We start from the raw sequence: 20,212 nt of genomic DNA, 5'->3' as shown, positions 1-20,212 counted from the left end.
TGCATTCATTAGAGTTTAGAAGGTTGAGGGGAGATCTAATAGAAACTTACAAAATAATGTATGGCTTAGAAAGGGAGTATGCTGGCAAGTTGTTTCCCACATGGGCCCCAGCTATGCCTGCCTCTGTAGGTTACGTGGAACAGTCCCTCTTCCGCACCTACACAGGCCCCAAACCCCACCTCTTCCTCCGGTACATTGATGACTGTATCGGCGCCGCATCTTGCTCCCCAGAGGAGCTCGAACAGTTCATCTACTTCACCAACACCTTCCACCCTAACCTTCAGTTCACCTGGGCCATCTCCAGCACATCCCTCACCTTCCTGGACCTCTCAGTCTCCATCTCAGGCAACCAGCTTGTAAGGATGTCCATTTCAAGCCCACCGACTCCCACAGCTACCTAGAATACACCTCCTCCCACCCACCCTCCTGCAAAAATTCCATCCCCTACTCCCAATTCCTCCGCCTCCGCCGCATCTGCTCCCACGATAAGACATTCCACTCCCGCACATCCCAGATGTCCAAGTTCTTCAAGGACCGCAACTTTCCCCCCCACAGTGATCGAGAACGCCCTTGACCGCGTTTCCCGTATTTCCCGCAACACATCCCTCACACCCCACCCCCGCCACAACCGCCCTAAGAGGATCCCCCTCGTTCTCACACACCACCCCACCAACCTCCGGATACAACGCATCATCCTCCGACACTTCCGCCATTTACAATCCGACCCCACCACCCAAGACATTTTTCCATCCCCACCCCTGTCAGCTTTCCGGAGAGACCACTCTCTCCGTGACTCCCTTGTTCGCTCCACACTGCCCTCCAACCCCACCACACCTGGCACCTTCCCCTGCAACCGCAGGAAATACTACATTTGCCCCCACACCTCCTCCCTCACCCCTATCCCAGGCCCCAAGATGACATTCCACATTAAGCATAGGTTCACCTGCACATCTGCCAATGTGGTATACTGCATCCACTGTACCTGGTGTGGCATCCTCTACATTGGGGAAACCAAGCGGAGGCTTGGAGACCGCTTTGCAGAACACCTCCACTCAGTTCGCAACAAACAACTGCACCTCCCAGTCGCAAACCATTTCCACTCCCCCTCCCATTCTTTAGATGGCATGTCCATCATGGGCCTCCTGCACTGCCACAATGATGCCACCCGAAGGTTGCAGGAACAGCAACTCATATTCCGCCTGGGAACCCTGCAGCCTAATGGTATCAATGTGGACTTCATCAGTTTCAAAATCTCCCCTTCCCCTACTGCATCCCTAAACCAGCCCAGTTCGTCCCCTCCCCCCACTGCACCACACAACCAGCCCAGCTCTTCCCCTCCACCCACTGCATCCCAAAACCAGTCCAACCTGCCTCTGCCTCCCTAACCGGTTCTTCCTCTCACCCATCCCTGCCTCCCACCCCAAGCCGCACCCCCATCTACCTACTAACTTCATCCCACCTCCTTGACCTGTCCGTCTTCCCTGGACTGACCTATCCCCTCCCTACCTCCCCACCTATACTCTCTCCACCTATCTTCTTTACTCTCCATCTTCGGTCCGCCTCCCCCCCTCTCCCTATTTATTTCAGTTCCCTCTCTCCATCCCCCTCTCTGATGAAGGGTCTAGGCCCGAAACGTCAGCTTTTGTGCTCATGAGATGCTGCTTGGCCTGCTGTGTTCATCCAGCCTCACATTTTATTATCTTGGAATTCTCCAGCATCTGCAGTTCCCATTATCTCTGGGAAGTTGTTTCTGTTAGGCGGCGAGACTAGGGCCCGTGGGCACAGCCTTAGAAATAGAGGGGGTAAATTTAGAATGGAAACGAGGAGACATTTCTTCAGCCAGAGAGTGGTGGGCTTGTGGAATTCATTGCCACGGAGCGCAGTGGAGACCAGGACATTAAATTTCTTCAAGGCGGAGATTGATAAATTCTTGATCTCACAAGGAATCAAGGGTTATGGGGAGAGTGCAGGGAAGTGGAGATGAAATGCCCACAGCCATGATTAAATGGCAGAGTGGACTCGATGGGCCAAATGGCCTTATTTCCATTCCGATGTCTTATGGACTATTGTATAATTTGTGTGTTTGCGATTTCCAGACAAAGACAGGTTTGATTTGGTTGCAGTACTCCATATGGAGTTACTTAGCTTGCTGAAATATTCTAATCTAGAAAGACTCGAGTTTGACAATGTTCAGTGGCACATGGCTTAGCAAACTTTTTTTTTAAAACCGACACTCTGCAATCCAGCACTCTAGATAAACTGATAAGTAACCAGAAGTGGATCAACCAGAATATTTGATCAAACAACACGATCCTGGTCTGAGATAACAAAGTGTGGAGCTGGATGAACACAGCAGGCCCAGCAGCATCTTAGGAGCACAAAAGCTGACGTTACGGGCCTTGACCCTTCATCAGAAAAGGGGGATAGAGAGAGAGTTCTGAAATAAATAACAAGAGACAGGGAGGCGGATCAAAAAGATGGATAGAGAAAATAGATGGAGAGGAGACAGACAAGTTAAAGGGGTGGGGATGGAGCCTGTAGAAGTGAGCGCAGGTTGGGAGGTAGGGAGGGGATAGGCCAGTCTGGGGAGTTCGGGATGAGGTTCGTAGGTAGGAAATGGAGGTGTGGCTTGAGGTGGGAGAGGGGGTAGGTGAGAGGAAGAACAGGTTAGGGAGGCAGGGATGTGCTGGGGTGGTGGATTTTGAAGCTTGAAGCTTGTGAAATCCACATTGATGCCATTGGGCTGCAGGGTTCCCAAGCGGAATATGAGTTGCTGTTCCTGCAACCTTTGGGTGGCATCATTGCGGCACTGCAGGAGTCCCAGGATGGACAAGTTGTCACAGTTCACAATAAACAGTTCACAATAAACTGCACCCTCTGGACGCAAACCATTTCAACTCCCTCTCCCATTCCTTACAGGACATGTCCATTCTGTGCCTCCTGCAGCGCCACAGTGATGCCACCCAAAGGTTGCAGGAACAGCAACTCATATTCCGCTTGGGAACCCTGTAGCCCAATGGCATCAATGTGGACTTCACAAGTTCCAAAATCTCCCCTCCCCACTACTACATTCCAAAACCAGCCCAGCTCGTCCCCGTCTTCCTCACTTGTTCTTCCGCTCACCTATCCCCTCCTCGCAACCTCCATTTCCTACCTACTAACCTCATCCCGCTCACTTGACCTGTCCATCCTCCCCAGCCTGACCTATCCCCTCCCTGCCTCCCCACCTACACTCACCTTTACTGGCTCCATCCCCACCCCTTGAACTTGTCCGTCTCCTCTCCACCTACCTTCTCCTCTATCCATCTTCAATCCGTTCCCCGTCCGCCCCAATTTATTTCAGAACAATCTCCCCACCCCTGTTTTCTGGTGAAGGGTCTCGGCCCGAAACGTCAGCTTTTGTGCTCCTAAGATGCTGCTGGGCCTGCTGTGTTCACCCCGCTCCACACTTTGTTATCTCGGATTCTCCAGCATCTGCAGTTCCCATTATCTCTGATACATTCCTAGTCTCATCGGTGCTGGTTAATAAAAGGTTTGCTGTTTGGCAAGGCTGTCAGCACATATGGCATAGTGAGAAATAGGTATACAAATTCCAGGGAGAAGGAACAATAAAAGTAGAACTAATTTACAGCATGTGAAGGTGAAAAGAATGGGATCATACAATCAGTCCTACCTATATTTATTCTCTACCGGATCCCATTTTAGAATGTGATTACTTGGATCCTGAGGTGTGTGGTAATCCATTAAGTGTTAAATGACAAAGTGATGTGAGTAGGTAAAAAGAAACTATGCATCAAAATATATTTCAAAACACCTTTAAAAAACTGAACTTGAAGAATAAACATTTTAAGGAAGGTTAAAAAACTACATGCATGAAATATGCCTATTAAAAACATCAGGAATGATGATGCAGAGTAGCTAAAATACAACAAGGAACTGCGAATGAACATTGAATTGTAATGAGAGTGTGATATATTTCCATCTTGCTATTTACAATGGTAGTTCTCTATTTTAAAATGGCGGCCCAATTTTCATTATTATTAGCTTCTGAGTCTCTGAAAACCGTCTTGTTCACATTTTGGAATTGTTCCAAGAGCATAACACAAATCATGTGGAGGTACTGGAATTGGACTGGGGTGGACAAAGTCAGAAGTCACAGGACACCAGGGTTATAGTCCAACAGATTTATTTGAAATCTCAAGCTTTCAGAGCGTTGCTCCTTTGTCAGGTGCAGCTGACAAAGGGGTTGCACTCCAAAAGTTTGTCAGATTTCAAATAAACCTGCTGGACTATAACCTGGTGTGGTGTGACTTCTGACTTAATGACAGAAATAAGACACTTGTGCAATCCTATCCTCATGCACATAGTTGCGCTCTGTCCACAGGATCCCAAATACTGCAGCTCAGCTCATCCTTCAGCCAGCAAATGGTTAACTAACCTGTATCATTTACGTTACTCCGAGGAGCATGGGAGTGGCCTAATTAATACATCAGGGCTGAAAAGCACAACAAACTCACATTTCATGTTATTCGACTTTAAGGTCTCACAGACATCCAGAGTGGCACAACCAAGGAGAACATCCGATTTTAGTGTTTGATGGCTCCAAACTTTGAACGTGATCATACTGAATGGTGTTACAATCCTACATAAATAAAACAAAAGGTAATTAATAAAACGAGATTTTTGGAGTGTCATAGGACAGTACAGCACAGAACAGACCTACCATTATGCTATTATAAACTAAACTTATGTTTGTCTTTCATCACTGCTTTTGGATACCTCAACTGAATGAAACTCATTTGTAGTTCTTTCCCAGTAACGGTGTTTGGAAATTGAAGGGAAAAGCCACATACTGCATCTTTGCTCAAGGTTCTGGAAAATGTCACATCCTGTCATTAGACCTTCTGTAACTGGTAAACAGGCCAAGAACTAAGCAGAACTAGATCTTCTCCCCACTGTAAGGTACCCAGTCATTTTCAATGTTTTTAATCTGGCCAACTATACACAAAACTCTAAAATGACAAACAGTGATCAATTAGTCTCAGTTCCACACAATAAAGGAGGATCTAAGAGTACTGTAACAAAGATCATCATGAAAGAACAAACTCTACAGAAAGTGGAAAAAAATTGGAGGAGAAAATAAATTAATTGACGATTTATACTTTAAAAATCCTTCGTTGCACCCTTCAGCTGTCTATGCTATGTGTCACTGACTAGAAGCCCTTGATTTCAAACCTATGTCGAGTTGATCTCCATTTGTGATATTAGAAACACAGATTCAGGGTCAAAGCCTAAGAATGGAAACTTTTCCACAACTAAAAAGCTGCTACTCATCATTCCATATACAGTTATGTGGTCACAGTTCTGGTACTAGAAGCATCCAAATGATAGTGAGTTAAAAACCCACCATGACAAGTTATAAAAGTTAATCATTAAACCTAGCAATTTGTAGACTAGCACTAGAAATAAACCACCAAAACTGCTGCATTGTATTAGAAATTAAAATGCTTCACCAATGTTCTCCTAGAAAGAAAACTCACTCTGACCACGCCACTTAAGCTACAAGATCAGGCTCACATAGGATTTGAACCTAAGAAAACACTACTTTATGAAGTCACTCTAAACAGGAATCATATCCCCAGGTCAATGGGCCCATTTGGCTTTGTGGATGTACCTACATCAATTGGATTGTGGAAGTTCAAGAAAGCAGCACACAACCTTCTGATGGGCAACATGGGATGGACAATATGTGTTAGTCCAGCCGGCAACACCTACACGCCATAAGTGAATTAAACAAAGTCTGCGTTTACCTTGTTTGACTTGTATGAAACTGCAGTCTAACACAAGGTGGTTCACTATGACCTCTGAAGTCAATTTATTTCTGGGTAATTAAACATTAGCAATAAATGTGTAATATTTGTTTCTCAAGGATATTAATAATTTCAGTATTCTTGTTTAAAAAGTGTTACATTAATAGAGGAAAACGATCAGGGCTCATGTTCAAATAACTTCAAAAATACTAGCCAGTAGTGAGAAATGCCCCAACAAATTTCTCTTTATAAGTGAGGAAAACCATGGGAGAATATTGGAAATAGACAGGCTATAGCTAAGTTACGTCTAGAGGTGCCATGAGGTGGGGGATACTTCAGACAAACAAACATCATGGTTATCTCAGTTTTTGATCATTTTATTGAGGAGGTCAGTATCTTTTTTTTTCCCCTGTTCAATGAGAACAAAATACCATGATTAAACATGACCACAATTTCATTTTTGTTTTGCAGATCTTGTCACAGGCACTAGTTGCATTGAACAGATGTAATTCAGTTACATTCGCTGTGATAGCACAAGTAAATACTCGACATCTCAACATACACTGTGACATGCTGCTTCCATTTGGGGTTGTGTGTATTGGTAAGCTTCTCAGTTTTCTTTGACTGGCCATCAACTGCCACTTCCACATAGGGACTGGGTCCAAACCAGTTCTTCTTATTTTCCTTCAGCTTTGCACAAATGACTAAAAACAAATATAGAAAGAAAAACTTACAGGCAACAATTCTTTAGAAAGAATTACAATCATTGAACTGAAATGCAACATTTTTGCATTTTTAACATTACTAGCCAATTGTGAACTATCACTCCATGATCCCACGTGAATTCATCCAAAAGACTAATAATTGCGAGATTCATATACCAATTAAACAAAGGGCTCCAGCCAGTATACGTCATGACAGCCGGCACCAGCAAAACAGCATCCCAAGAAAACAACCAACTTTAGGCAACAAATACACAAATGATTACAGGGTAGTAATTTTAGGATGCAAGAGGTTTTAAGTAACTACAGTGCTTTACATCCAATGTGATGTTTCAACTGCATACAAGAATACTGCACTATAGCACGGCTAGGTATGTCTTCTATTTCCTAAATATACATTCTTTGTCAAAGTTTTAGTGTACTTTGCAGAATGAACAGAAGAAAGTTTGGAATTCCCTGCCTCTGATGTCCCAATCCAGGTACAAAGCTGCGTATGGGTTAAGAACAATAAAATTGTCATTACCAGTAGATTAGTCTTATGACTACCTCCCTCCTGATCGATGGGAATAATTATAAGTGTCCATGTATTTTAAAAATACTATGACCTGCCTGAATACATCATGGCAGTGCGGACGATAGCAACACCTCAAGAAATAAGTGAGTGCCATTTTGCACTTTGCTGGAGTTCATGAATTGACTGGAAAGGAGCCTGCTTTATACCAGTAATTAAAAGGAGCAGTAAATCAGAACCAGGGCATTTATAGGTTCTGTAGGTTGGTTGCGGGATGATCACTAACAGATTATTGTACACTGTATCTGTCAAGATTGTTTTAAAAGTCTCAAATTAGCTTCTGCAGTACAAGATAGTACAGCATAGTTAGTAACAGTAATATTGTTAGCTTCTGTACAAACATAACATTTAATCTGTTTACAACTAATGTTTAGGGGACAGGCTCTTTCTTACAAGTAATTGGCACTGAGGAGAAAAATAATCATGTGCTGGAAGATGAATTAATAGACACAAAGCCTAGGATAAGCATTCAAACCTACGCCTCCCCACAGATTAAGATCTCAATGTTGATACACATCTCTGGGAAAAGAAAGTGGCAGTCAGAAAATTCAAATCAAGCAAAGGTGGACACATACTTGTATAATCAATTTTTAAAAGTGCACTTCAAAACACACCTTTTATTCCAAGTTGGGATTTTGTTGTATGGCTGCTTGCTGAGCCAGAATTTGTGCCATTTGCAGCCATGATTCAGGCTACACGAGAAACCTAAAAAATAAAGTCAGCTAGGTTAAGTAGAAATTCTAAAAAATGAAGTATGCGATTACTATATTAGCCTCTAACAAGTTTGTTCAGTATAATTAGCATTAGAGCGTACAGAGTGCACTCTACATACACATATACCTAGGACATTAAAATAAATAAACAAATGATTTATTGTCACGTATCTCGGGAGACAGAGTGAAAAGTATGCTGTTGTCACAATCTGTTGCCACTTTGAGGTACAAAGAAAATACTTAAATAGAGTTTATTGCCATCAGCCAGGGTCCCAAATATGGCTCCATGGCTTCTGCAAGGTCCCTGATCAGGGCCTACTTCAGACAGGGAGGCCCTGCTCCCGTAAAAAGACTAAACATCAACATGAAGCTCCATGAAATGAAGAAAAAATTCATTATCCACTGAGTTGCCATTCTCAAATGTGGGGTGCCAAAGGATGCAAAAAATCTGTTTGGGTGTCATGCCTGTGCCATTTTTGCTTACCTTCTGGATTAGGTCAGACTGAAAGTAAGGTGAAACAAAAACAGAAATTACTGAAATCATCAGGTCTGGCTGCATCTGCGGAGAGAAAGCAGAATTAACATTTCAGGTCTTTGAAAAGGGTATGATGTTCTTTAGAAGGAACCCGAAACATCAATTCTGATCCCACTCCACAGATGTTGCCAGGCCTGCTGAGTTTTTCCAGGAATTTCGATTGCCAGATGCCACAGTTCTTTGGTTTTTTGAAAATAAAGTGACAATTGATCTATACCCCCAGAATGAACACAAAGGAAATTATCTCCATAAATTGCAACCTTTTCCTGGTGTGGTGCTGGGCAATGGACAGGATTGGGATGGGAGTAATTTCAAATTCCTTATAATTAGCAGAGAAAGATCAGGCAATTCCCACTACTCCGTATCCACGGTCACAAATCGGCCAACTAACATGCCTTATAGTTCACATGGAGCAACTTAGATCAAGAGAGTTATAAAACAACAATAGTTATGTTTGATCGTGTCGTCTGCCATGTTTGTACTGAATTTTCTTCTAGTTTCCAGCCCAATTCAGCATATAGATTAATACTGCCTATTTGCATTCTACAATACACAGGTCAACCCACCATTTCAGTTCACAAACAATATTTCAGAAGTTCCATTCAATACCCTTAAAAAAAAACTGACAAAATTTCATGAGCCTGCCAAAGATCTAAACCAGATTATTCATACAAATTGCAACAGTTTAACTGGCTACTGTTGAAGCTCAACTGGAAACAATGCCACAAACTCCAATCTCCTGTTTTTCTCTCGACTGGTTAATCACGTCCTCAAGCTTCCTGCAGTTAGTGCAGAATGCAGTGTCAAAGAAGCAAGGTCATTAGCACCAGTACACAAACCAAAACTTGACTGATAACCGAGTGAATGAATATTCTCAAACTAGATTGTGTTAACAAGAAAACTAATTTAGTAAATAAATTAGGAAAGAACAAGAATAGCTATGTTATCGTGGTTTTAAAACAGGAACAGCGCTAATCAAAGCTGTATAAATCTTACTTATTCAGTTATCCAAGTGTGTTAGCACTACTGAAGCAATTTATATCGTATTTTTCTGTAAAATTTGTGGTTGGCCATTAAGTGTTATGAAGGGATGGATGCTAGGGGTTATTCTAAGCCATGCCAACTGCTTCACTGTTCTGTTATGAAGTTTAATTTTGCAGATTTAAATTTATTTAAAACATTAACTCAGCTTTGAGCTTGGGTTGAACACTGGCAATTTTTAACCACAATAGATAATGCTAGTCTTGACACTCTTACCCACCAATGTTAAATCTGTTTAGAAAAATCAATATACAGAATGATTTTGTGCCATAACTTATTGTATTGCCGACATATAATGGATTTACAAACTAAAAAGGGAACTTTAAAATATGGTACACTTCAAAAACAGCATTCAGAGATATTGATTCGAATAGTTTTGTCATACATACCTATCTACCAAATGATACTCAATTACTCAATCTTTCCTGGACATTTCTTTCTTAGGACAGGCCTTCAGTGTCGCTGATATTGGTTTCTTAGCTCACCCTATAAAAATTAAATAATGTACAGGTTCAGTTTACTACAACAGCCTACTCAGCACTACTCGGGGGAAAAATAAGTTTACTCAACTGAAATGTATCAACAGGGAAAGAATAGCTGATCAGTGTTTAATTGGGGTTGAGGGATCTTTCTACTGATCTCTCAGGAACACTTCATACTTAGTAGTATTGTTTACTGGGTCAACATTTGCAATGAAACCATTATCAAGACAATAAATGCATTTAAACCAGTACTGTATGTTTTAGTGCTGCACCAATTCTCCCTGTGTGGCAGTATTAATTCACTAAACAGTTCTGAAGAGGGGCCAACACGGATTTGAAACATTAACTCTTTCTCCACAGATGCTGCCAAATTGGCTGAGTTTCTCTAGCATTTTCTGGCTTCACTTCAGATTTCTACCACCTTTAGCATCTTGCTTTTATGTATCATAGTCACTTCCTTATCATATGTTTACTGAAGTCCTTATGACAACAGTTACTCAAATAAGAATGTCATTTATGATTCATACATACATTTATGATTTAGTCAGTTATCACATTAACCGAAAGAAAGCTTTCCCAAATAACTAGCACCAAAAGTGACTTCACGTCTTGCAGACTTCAAAGCATCCAGTTTCTCTCACCATTGGTAAAGTAGATCAGATGTTGCCACACAAAGCCAAATAACCATTTACAGCAGACAAACTCATTTACTACATGACTGCAGAATAAATATACAATTGCAGAACAGAACAGCAAAGAACACTATAACACAAGAGGCAATGGATTTTGGTTAAGGAAATCTGTTTTGTTTTGAACAGCATTCTAGTTAGTCCGACTTCCCCATTCTTTTTCACATCCACCTGCAAATGCTTGAACTAATAACCAAATTTCCTTTGAAGGCTATCATTGAATATCAGATAGCACTTTCCAAATCCTTGACACCGATGTTCAGTTTAGGGTTTGCCAGAATCACTTGGTCTAGACTTGCTCATTACAACCTTGTTCCAAGCATGAACAAAAGAGCTGAATTTGGGAGGTGGTGAGGGAGTGGCTGCTCGACATCGAGGCAGCATCTGACTGAGCGTGGCATCAAGCAACCCAAATAAAATCTAGGTTTATGGGAATCAGCTTTACAAGTGATATTCATATCCCATAACTGAATACAGCAATTACAGCTCCTAATCTGTTTCCCAATTTCACTTATACTGAAAAAGAGCAGCAAACTGTATAACAGCCAGTTTAACAGCTTGATTTATTATTTAAAAATTCAATTTCTATCTCCTTCTCTCTTCAACTGCCACCAGCCAGCATGAGATTGTTGCAGGTACTTTCTACGAACTTGCCATAGTTACTTTTGATAACGGCAAGGCACACATGGTATCGCTTTTTCACCAATGGACACCATTTGTTATTTTGTTTTCTTCTGCCAACTGCAATCTAACCATCTTCCAATCTGCCCTCTCAAAACAGTTAAAGAGCAGGTTCGTGAGCGTGCCCACAAGTATTAACAGTTGGAGGACTCAAGGGCTGGCACACTTGCACGCAAGCAGAGCCACAGCTACAATCTAACACAAGAGTGGTGGATAGCCTAGGCTACAGTCACACTTCCGAAGGTGAACAGAGAGCATCCCGCTTGTGATTTTGGACAGTCAATTTACAATGGTACTTCCACACTTGAAAATCAATACAGTTTGAAGCCTTTAATATATAACAAGCACTTTGACATTTTACTCCTGCCCCAGAATTAAAGTGTACTTCTGAAGCTGAACAGAAGACAGCTCAGTATGTACAGTTTGGATTCAAAATGGGGTTTTGCATCACATCTGAAAGCAATCTGTACTTTAACCACTGACAAGATTGTTGTTTACATAATTGATTTCCCTTCAGTAAATACTGAAGTGAGGGTATTATGTTACATTTATGCAAGACTCTCTCTCTTCAAAGCACTGATCCATCTGCTATGGCATAAATTTGGTTCATCTTATGATCTGTAGGATTGCAAACTATAACTTTCAGCAGTTTGGTTCTAAAATAAAATTCAGCAGTTTACAAGGAGTGTTACCTGGCTAGGATTAATTGCTGTAAACCACACACCCCTGAATTTCAATGCCCCATTATAAATAAAAATGGCATAATAAAATAGATCACCAGAATATGAAAGCATTGTCATTACATGATTTTATTTGGCACAATCATTGCTGTTTCCACTGGTGAAGCAAACTGGTGTTTTTTTTTAATTCAAAACTTAGCAGAGGCTTTCCTAACAATCCAGAAAAATCTCAGCTAATTTCACAAAGTCTCACAGAGGACAGACAGCAGACAGTTACAGAAGAAAACATCCAAATATGAATTCCAAAGGCCAATCAAAACTCAGCAAACTGCCCCTAAGGTTTGTGTGAATTACAAATTAGGACAGACTCCAACGTGATACTGTCTAGACAGATCTTTTAATGTCTCCTCAAAAATACGTAATAGATTATTGGACAAAGTATGAGGAACAAATGCTACTCATACAAAATAAGCTCCCAATTCAGACAAAACCTTCTTACAGTTACCAGTATGAGCAGACAGCTCCACTGTACTGCTTCTACGATTACATCTTACAAATAGATCAATCAAGTGAAAAATTGCTTGTCAACTGCACATGGGTGTATATTTATACACATCCTTAAGTCAAGTATACAGAGTTCTGAAGTTTAATTCCCAGTTCTAAGGTATGATATAAATGCTATATGAAAGCAGATCATTCACAATGTACCACTATTGTACTTCCTCAAATTTGAAAGATCAGTCCAAGAAGCTAATATCCCAATAATATAATGTGAACACTTTTGTTATAGGTGGTGTCCATTTCAAACTTCGCTTAAAAATAGCATTAGCAACTCAAATTAAATCAACATTGAAAATATTTATTGAGAAAATGAACTATACAAAAATACCTTTCACTACAAAACTTTTTAAAAAGATCATTACACTCATTATCCTCAGCATTCAAGCAATGAATTAACAGAATTCATCAAGACACTTTGGCCATGGTAATGTTGTAAAGATCGTATTCTGAATTGGCTTTCAAAATCATCCCTCCGCAATAAATCATCTTCCTCTCCATCCAGTAAGTTAGGTATTCCGTACTTTGTCAACATTCCCAAAGAAATCGCTTCCTATGATTCAATGCCAAAATCTCTCAAATCAAGCAGGACAACACCGCACATTTCCAATCTTTTCTCCATCAACCGTCTATCTATTCCATTTGTATAGAAGTGATCTTTGAATAGCTTGATAAAAGAACACAAACAAAGCTCAAACAATGGTCTCTAAATCCTTATGAAACTAAAATTTGAGTACCCTTTCTATGCCTCTTGATCTTGATTACATTAGTTCTGAGCATTCTCATACTAAACTATAAGCTTTGAATAGGCTACTGGGACACCGATTAAACAAATTATTGATTCATAAATTTACTTTCTGTTCATCCATCCAACTGATGTCGCAGACACGTTCAAAAATGTCTCATGGAATGAATTCTTAGTCGAGCTTTATGTTTAAAACTTAGAGGCTTGAACTGTATTCTGTCACATCATTCAGGGTAGAACCATGGTGAACTTGGTCTACTCATGTCCTACGGTTGGCACTAAAACTGCTGTCAAATTCCACAGATCAGTTGCTGGATAAATTAAAATTCATGGCCATTTCATTTGTGTTGCTGATGAGAGATAATGGGCAAACATATTTTCCATTCACAGTTGGCAAATTCCTGGAAACAAGTTGTTTTGGCAAAAAGATCTTTTGGTAGCCTCAAACATCTGCTACTCAGGGCTTGTTTGGACCTATTTATGTGCTTCAGTATGCATTGTATTTCCGATGATGATGTGATCATGCTGACAACTTTCATGCCTGGATAATGAATAGAATATGCAAACCATGCAAATAAATTGCATTCCACTTTAGTTGGTAACCCCCAAGTCTCCGATTCATCAGTGTGAAATACAGACCGAAACTGTACCAATCTCTTTCTCTTCATTATTAGATTGACCCAATACGCAGCACTGATAGATTTTTAACACTGAGAATATAGTAGAATTTCGATGTAAATGGCTGTACTGTGGATTTCAGAAACAAATTGCAAAAATTAATGACCTACATTAAATGGGTCATTTCAGTAAAGCCTCAATAAGCAACAGCTTGGTGTTTACCCTCAGGTCCCAGAATAAAAGTAGTAATTCATTTCAAATGTCGACCACTGTGCTGAAATAATAGTGAGTAACATGTATGAAATGCAAATGTGTACTTTACCTGCCTAACGATATGCATGCTTTTAATAGGCATTCACAATGAATAGCCCTGCAATTTCATAAATGTATGAGTAATTTGTCCACTTATTACAGTACAGCAATGTTTCATATCATGACTGCCTTAATTCACAACCACAAAATGATTACAGATAAGGGTGGCAATTTGTCCATCTTAGTTCATTCTTCAGAAAGATCAAAGTTCCAACATTTAATTATTTCTTAAAGGCCTCCAGAACTTTATTTTCAGTGCTTGATTAGGTCATCTACACCACATGCTAAGTCAGTGTTTTAAATAACTTCAGTTTTAAATTGTCCTATTGCTTGTTATCTTTTGCTACATTTGCCATTTGTTATTCAAGCGATATTTCTCTTGCCCTATTACTACCTTCCTACCATAAAGAAATATTCTAAAGTTAAGACTGATCATTCCAGGTTAACTAAAGTAGTTAACGAAAGGGTCAGATTTTTAAAAACATACATACCTGTGCAAAGCTGAGTACTGGGCGGGATGATTGTATTCTGGCCAAAAAATGGCAGAAAAATGGCTGAAAGGTTAATTAGAAGAGAAAGTTAAGAGTATGAGAAGCTAGCTACAAATGTGAAGTGGCAAGAATCTCTCCAGTTACTTATAAGGCTGCACTTGCTAACACCAAGGAGCATATGGATTGTTGGTAGTATCTCTCAAATAAAGTACCAAATAGTTACAAATAGCAATTAATGATAAAATTTTAATGTCTGGTCACAAATAAGTTGTTAAAAATGTTGAACTTCTCAATTGTGAGAAGTCAGCTTAATATTGGGTAGTGCATTGCTGTCAGCAAGATGATACCATTTATAAAAGTGCATGCGTTAGCCCTCTAGAGAGCGAGAATGGAGTTAACAGACGAGGAAGTGATAGATAAATGAACAGACTTTTTATTTTTGACTTTAATATAGAGGACACAGAAAACATTCCAGTGATAACCGTAAATCAGCAGATGGAGGCGAGAGGGAAACATTGTCATTTCATAATCATTAGAGAAGAAATACTAAGCAAGCTGATGTTGCTGAAGACTGACAAATCTCTAACTCCAGATGGACGTCATCCTCAAGTCTTATAAGTGGCAAACGAGGTAACAACGTAGTAGTTACATTTCCAAAATTCCCTAGATTTAGGAAAGACTCCATTAGCCTGGAAAGTAGCAAACATGACCTCTCAGTCCACAGAGGAAAACAGATAGGTGTATGTATTTCATAGTCTAACTTTTAATGAATAACTATTTTACTTAATTTCAACTTGAAGGGAGACTGAGGATTCCAAGTATAGTGGAATCGCCTGTAAGAAAATTCAATTTCCCTGGCAATTCTGTCAGTGTGCTATAATGGGGATTCCACAGGGTGCCCACGTGCAACTTACATCTATGCTAGAGTAATGACTAAATGCTCAGCAGAAAATCCAGGCCAGTATATTTATTCAGCATCATTCATCAGGAACTCAGATTATCCAGTCTGACAGGGCAAATTATGTACAAATAAGTTTTACTGCAATGACATTAAATTTAATTGGCAAATCTGCACTGTGTGCTGGATGAAACAGCAAAAATTGCTGCACATTTTCAGCAGTATTCACTATGAAGTACCTCTTCATCTACTTTGAAATTAGGATCTTAAAATTATTGAGACATCACTACCAACCCACCACGCTCCAACCCCGAAGTGACTACAGCTTTCAGCTCAGGAAGAGAACCTAATGGGGTGGTCACTTTTCAAATGGTAGCTACAATGGTTATCTAAAATTACTCAGGATTACTACACAGCAGAAACAAGGGTCAAGTGTCACAATTCACTGCGGTTAATGTTCTCTAACTCGAAGCCCCACTGTTTCTCAAGTCATCAGAAATGTGAAAATTTAATTAAACTGAGAATAGCCCATCCTACCAACTACAGAATTAAAGTTAAACGAATATGTACATTTGGTTTCTTCTATTCATAAACAAATAGCTATCATTGAAAACAAGTTGCAATTGTAAAACAAATGTGAATTGCTAACAAACTTTACTTTTTAAAAATTCCTATACAAGTAGTCTTTCATTCATAGTTATTCATTCACCAGTTGAGGATTCACCTTTTCAGGTTCTCTGTATGTGGCTTAGTTCCATTTCCTTTCAATATGGGAATTTGCAGAGAGCAGCCCAGAGAGGAAAGGTGAGGGAGGACAGGGATCTTCTTTTATTTCAACGAGGGTGGGGGATAAGCATGGAAGCTTGCTCTTTGTAGGTTAGATATTTCTGCTGTCACACAAGGCTACCACAACCAGCACAAGAACCAAATCAAGAAAGTGTACAATGCTAGGCTCTCCTCAACCCACAACTGACGCCAATCGAAAAGCCAGGACACGTACACATGATAATTTGCCAGGACCCCTCTTTCACTGCTCCAATAACGTAATTCCGTACATGTAACTCACAATTTGCTCCAATAACTTGTTTAAATTGCAAACACTTTACTACACAGCTTACATAAAAGCAAAATACTGTGAATGCTGGAAATCTGGATGACATTCAAAGCTGGAGAAACTCAAGCAGTCTGGTTGTCTATGGAGTGAGTAAGAGAGATAATGTTCAGCTCAGTATGACACTTGCAGTTTGTCTCAGCCTCAAGACATTAACTTTGTTTCCTGCTCCACAGACGGTTCTAGACCTGCTGAGTTTCTCCAGGTTTTTCTGTTTCTTACACAGCTTCTTTTGTATAAAGCCACACATTATTCCCATTTTCATTCCGCGGCTCCAAAAAGCAGCATTCTTTACTCCAAGAGGCAGCAATACCGCAGTACTTAGGTGGGTCCATATCCCATATCAGAATAAGCCACTGTGCTTAAATTCCCCACTGTACAGAGCTCCCAGTCTTGATCACGAGGGAATCAAGTACAGACCAGGATTTATCATTTTGCATTATTAAGCATGGTACTCTAGCTTTTTTTATGCCCTTCTGCATTTAATAAAACTAATATTGAAATGGAACTCACACTGCTTTCAGATAGTGAATAATGCCAAAGAGCCAAGTTAAAATAGCCAGTTACTCCAAACAGTGCAAAGGAAGATGTATAAAGATAAATAAACACTAATGTCACAAAATTTGAAAAAAGGTATACAATGACATTTGTTTGTCAAAGGCAATTTGCAAAAGACTATTTTTGAGTACCATACAATGGCTCAATTGAAGGTGTAACTAAATATCAGTTCTGATTACAAATTTATGATCCAAATCTCCAGGAATTCAGCCACTTCCCTTCGCACGGCACCAAGAGGTGTTACAATTGAGGCAGGACCATGCAACGTCTCTGAGCAGATGTTAGAACAGTATATTCCCCATTTCCTCTACTGTCCCTACTTATTCCAAACAGCTGCCAATAACAGGTAAATGGTGCTGATCTTGTCTAGTAAACTTCCTGGTATGCGGCACAAACTGAGAATAGGGGTAGCCTGTTAGCTGAACCTCCTGGTAGTATCAGCAATACTAGTGGCGGCTTGGAGAACTTAACCTGTTGATGCCCGAGGATGAATGTGTCTTTTAAAAGACAAAGGGGCCACGACTGCTCAAAAATACCAGTATACCTGTAGATGACTGGCGATTCTGACTTCATCAATAACGCAACTTTTGAACAAACTTGAACAAAGCATCTGATCTATTATTGGTTCCTAATTGCTAATAGCAGTAAAGTCACCATAATCTAGATCCCAAGTCCCTAGATTTCCACTTTTGAAACTCAGATTGTCAGCTGCAAGAGAATTCCAGATACTTAGAATCTGAAAAATGGGAACTCTACTGTAACAGGTGGTAACTATTTCTGTACTGACGCATTTCTCTGTAGGCAAATTAAAGCATCATTCTAAAGGCAAGAACAGTACTAATTGCCACATCTCCATAGCCAGCTAGCTCCTCCCCAGTTTCCATCCTCAGAGACAAGGCTACCAACCAACTCAGGGTCTTCACTTTCAACTGCGCACACAAGCTTGCTCAATTTTTTTTTCTCTACGGTCTTTCCCACAGCCAAATCCTCCCCTCCTCCGTTTGTACATTACAACCTACCCAATGACCAAATCTATCTTATTCACTCTTGTCCCAAAAGTTCTACTGATTAATTTCAAGATTTTCACCCTTAATTCCAACCTCAGTTGCTCTAACTTGGGCCAGCAATCTTACCCATAACATACTCACTTTGCTGATTTTATATTATAGTTTGTACTCCACTTTCTGCTCTTGGGGTTATTTTTCAGTATCCATTATGACTGCACACTTGCAAAACCACTTTTCCTCCCTTCAAAGGCCTAAACATTTCTTTTCAGTTACCCCCATACTCCCCACAATTACTCTCTCGTTGTGTCCTTGTGCGGTTCTCTTCCTTATAAAGTGCTAACACTTTTCCATGAAGAACATTACAAAATGCAACTTGTTTAATACACATTTGAGGAACCTTTGCTTAATTTAATTTGACCTGGCCTTTTTTAAAAAGCATTTAGCATGAACAGTATCTGTAACAAATTGACACCTTGCAGCATAGATTTCTTTTTGAAAATTTAAGAACTGAACGTGACTTCTAAGTATAAATCATTAACTCCAGCTTGAGTCAAAGCAAAACTATTTAGCAGTTTCCATTTCCTCTAATGACACATAGTTAATTAAGCTGCATACTTTCTGCCAGGTGCCAGTTTGTAATGTTCTGATGTCAGCAATTGTTCTTGTAAACCAATTCTTAATGTGAGTCAGAAGTACTGCAAAAACACTACAATAATATCAGCAACTTGTACAGTGTCACTAAAATATCACACGATACTTTGCAGGGGCTGTTATAAAGTTCAGAGCTACACAAGACGATATTCAGACATATGACAAAAGGCTTGGTCAAAGATATAGGTTCTAAGGAGTAGACATGAAATGATGTAAGAGAATTTCAGAGGTGAACAGGTTTAGGAAGGGAATTTCACAGTTCAGCATCCTGGCAGCTGAATGAACTTAACAGCTGATAATAACAAAGCGTAGAGCTGCATGAACACAGCAGGCCAAGCAACATCTTAGTAGCTTTTGTGCTCCTGAGATGCTGATTGGCCTGCTGTGTTCATCCAGTTCCACACTTTGTTGTCTCGGATTCTCCAGCATCTGCAGTTCCCATTACCTCTAAACTTAAGTGCTGCTTTATTTTTAAGACTCCTTTAACATAAGATTAGAAATAAAAAGGAGTCATGCCCCAAAATGAGTCTTTGGAAAAAAAAAGTTTATGAAATAACACAACTACGCAAAATCAGAAGACCATTTTGAAATAAAATTATATTAATATTGCAAACCAAAGAACTGAGGATGCTGGAGATCTGAAACAAAAAAACAGAAAGTGTCAGAGAAATTCAAGCCTGGCAGCATTTGTGGAGAGAGAACAGATAATATTGAGTCTAATGATTCTTCTTATGGATTACTGGACTCCACATTAATGCTATTTTCTCTCCACAGATGCTGCCAGACCAGAGTTTCTCCAGCAATTTTGACAGTGCTGTTATCACAACCCCGAGACACCCCAAAGCACTTCAGAGTCAATTAAGTGCTTTGTTATCGAGCAGAGACTGTTGAAATATGGCAGCCAATTTGCACGCAACAAGCTTCTATTAACAGCAATATGATAAGAAGCAGACTTTCCATTCAGTAATATTGCTGGTGGGGTAAGTATTGATTGGGACATTTTGTGAAGTATTTACTTAAGTTTTTATTTTAAGAGTTTGGCTTCCAAAACTACTGACCTTACGAAAGCTGGATAGACAAGTTTAATCTGCTAATCTTTACAAGACAATCACTACACATTGCAGAAGTCATTCATTCAAATTGGTGACCTTTCCCTTGATAGTCTGAACTGTTCAGATACACTCAGACTACATAACAATCATAAGATAAAAACTGCACTGACTAATATAGTTTTTTTCCGTATATGTCAATGAAGTTGATGTAAACAAGTTTTCTGCAGATATTTTCAATATTTCAACACGTATTCCAAAAACTTTGCCATGACAACCACATAAACCTA

At 39.9% G+C, this 20,212-nt stretch overlaps 1 protein-coding gene across 6 annotated transcripts in view; it reads right to left on the bottom strand.

The window, feature by feature from the left end:
• The window catches only part of LOC125461263 (E3 ubiquitin-protein ligase Itchy-like), a 95,598-nt gene that overhangs the window by 66,518 nt on the left and 8,868 nt on the right, over nucleotides 1-20,212 (bottom strand). For 2 of the 6 annotated variants that reach the window (XM_048549817.2, XM_048549818.2), the window contains 5 exons: nucleotides 9,782-9,878; nucleotides 8,301-8,375; nucleotides 7,718-7,808; nucleotides 6,373-6,514; nucleotides 4,518-4,642 (listed from right to left, as the gene is read on the bottom strand). In XM_048549817.2, the coding sequence (XP_048405774.1) occupies nucleotides 4,518-4,642; nucleotides 6,373-6,514; nucleotides 7,718-7,787 (337 nt within the window). In that variant the 5' untranslated portion in view covers nucleotides 7,788-7,808; nucleotides 8,301-8,375; nucleotides 9,782-9,878. The remainder of the gene's footprint in view (nucleotides 1-4,517; nucleotides 4,643-6,372; nucleotides 6,515-7,717; nucleotides 7,809-8,300; nucleotides 8,376-9,781; nucleotides 9,879-20,212) is intronic. The other 4 variants (XM_048549815.2, XM_048549816.2, XM_048549819.2 and 1 more) reach the window with 2 other exon arrangements.

This window comes from Stegostoma tigrinum, chromosome 19 (assembly GCF_030684315.1).
Source record: "Stegostoma tigrinum isolate sSteTig4 chromosome 19, sSteTig4.hap1, whole genome shotgun sequence".
Classification (NCBI taxonomy): domain Eukaryota; kingdom Metazoa; phylum Chordata; class Chondrichthyes; order Orectolobiformes; family Stegostomatidae; genus Stegostoma; species Stegostoma tigrinum.
The sequence above is the reverse complement of the archived record's forward strand: the minus strand, read 5'-3'. Positions and strand labels throughout refer to the sequence as shown.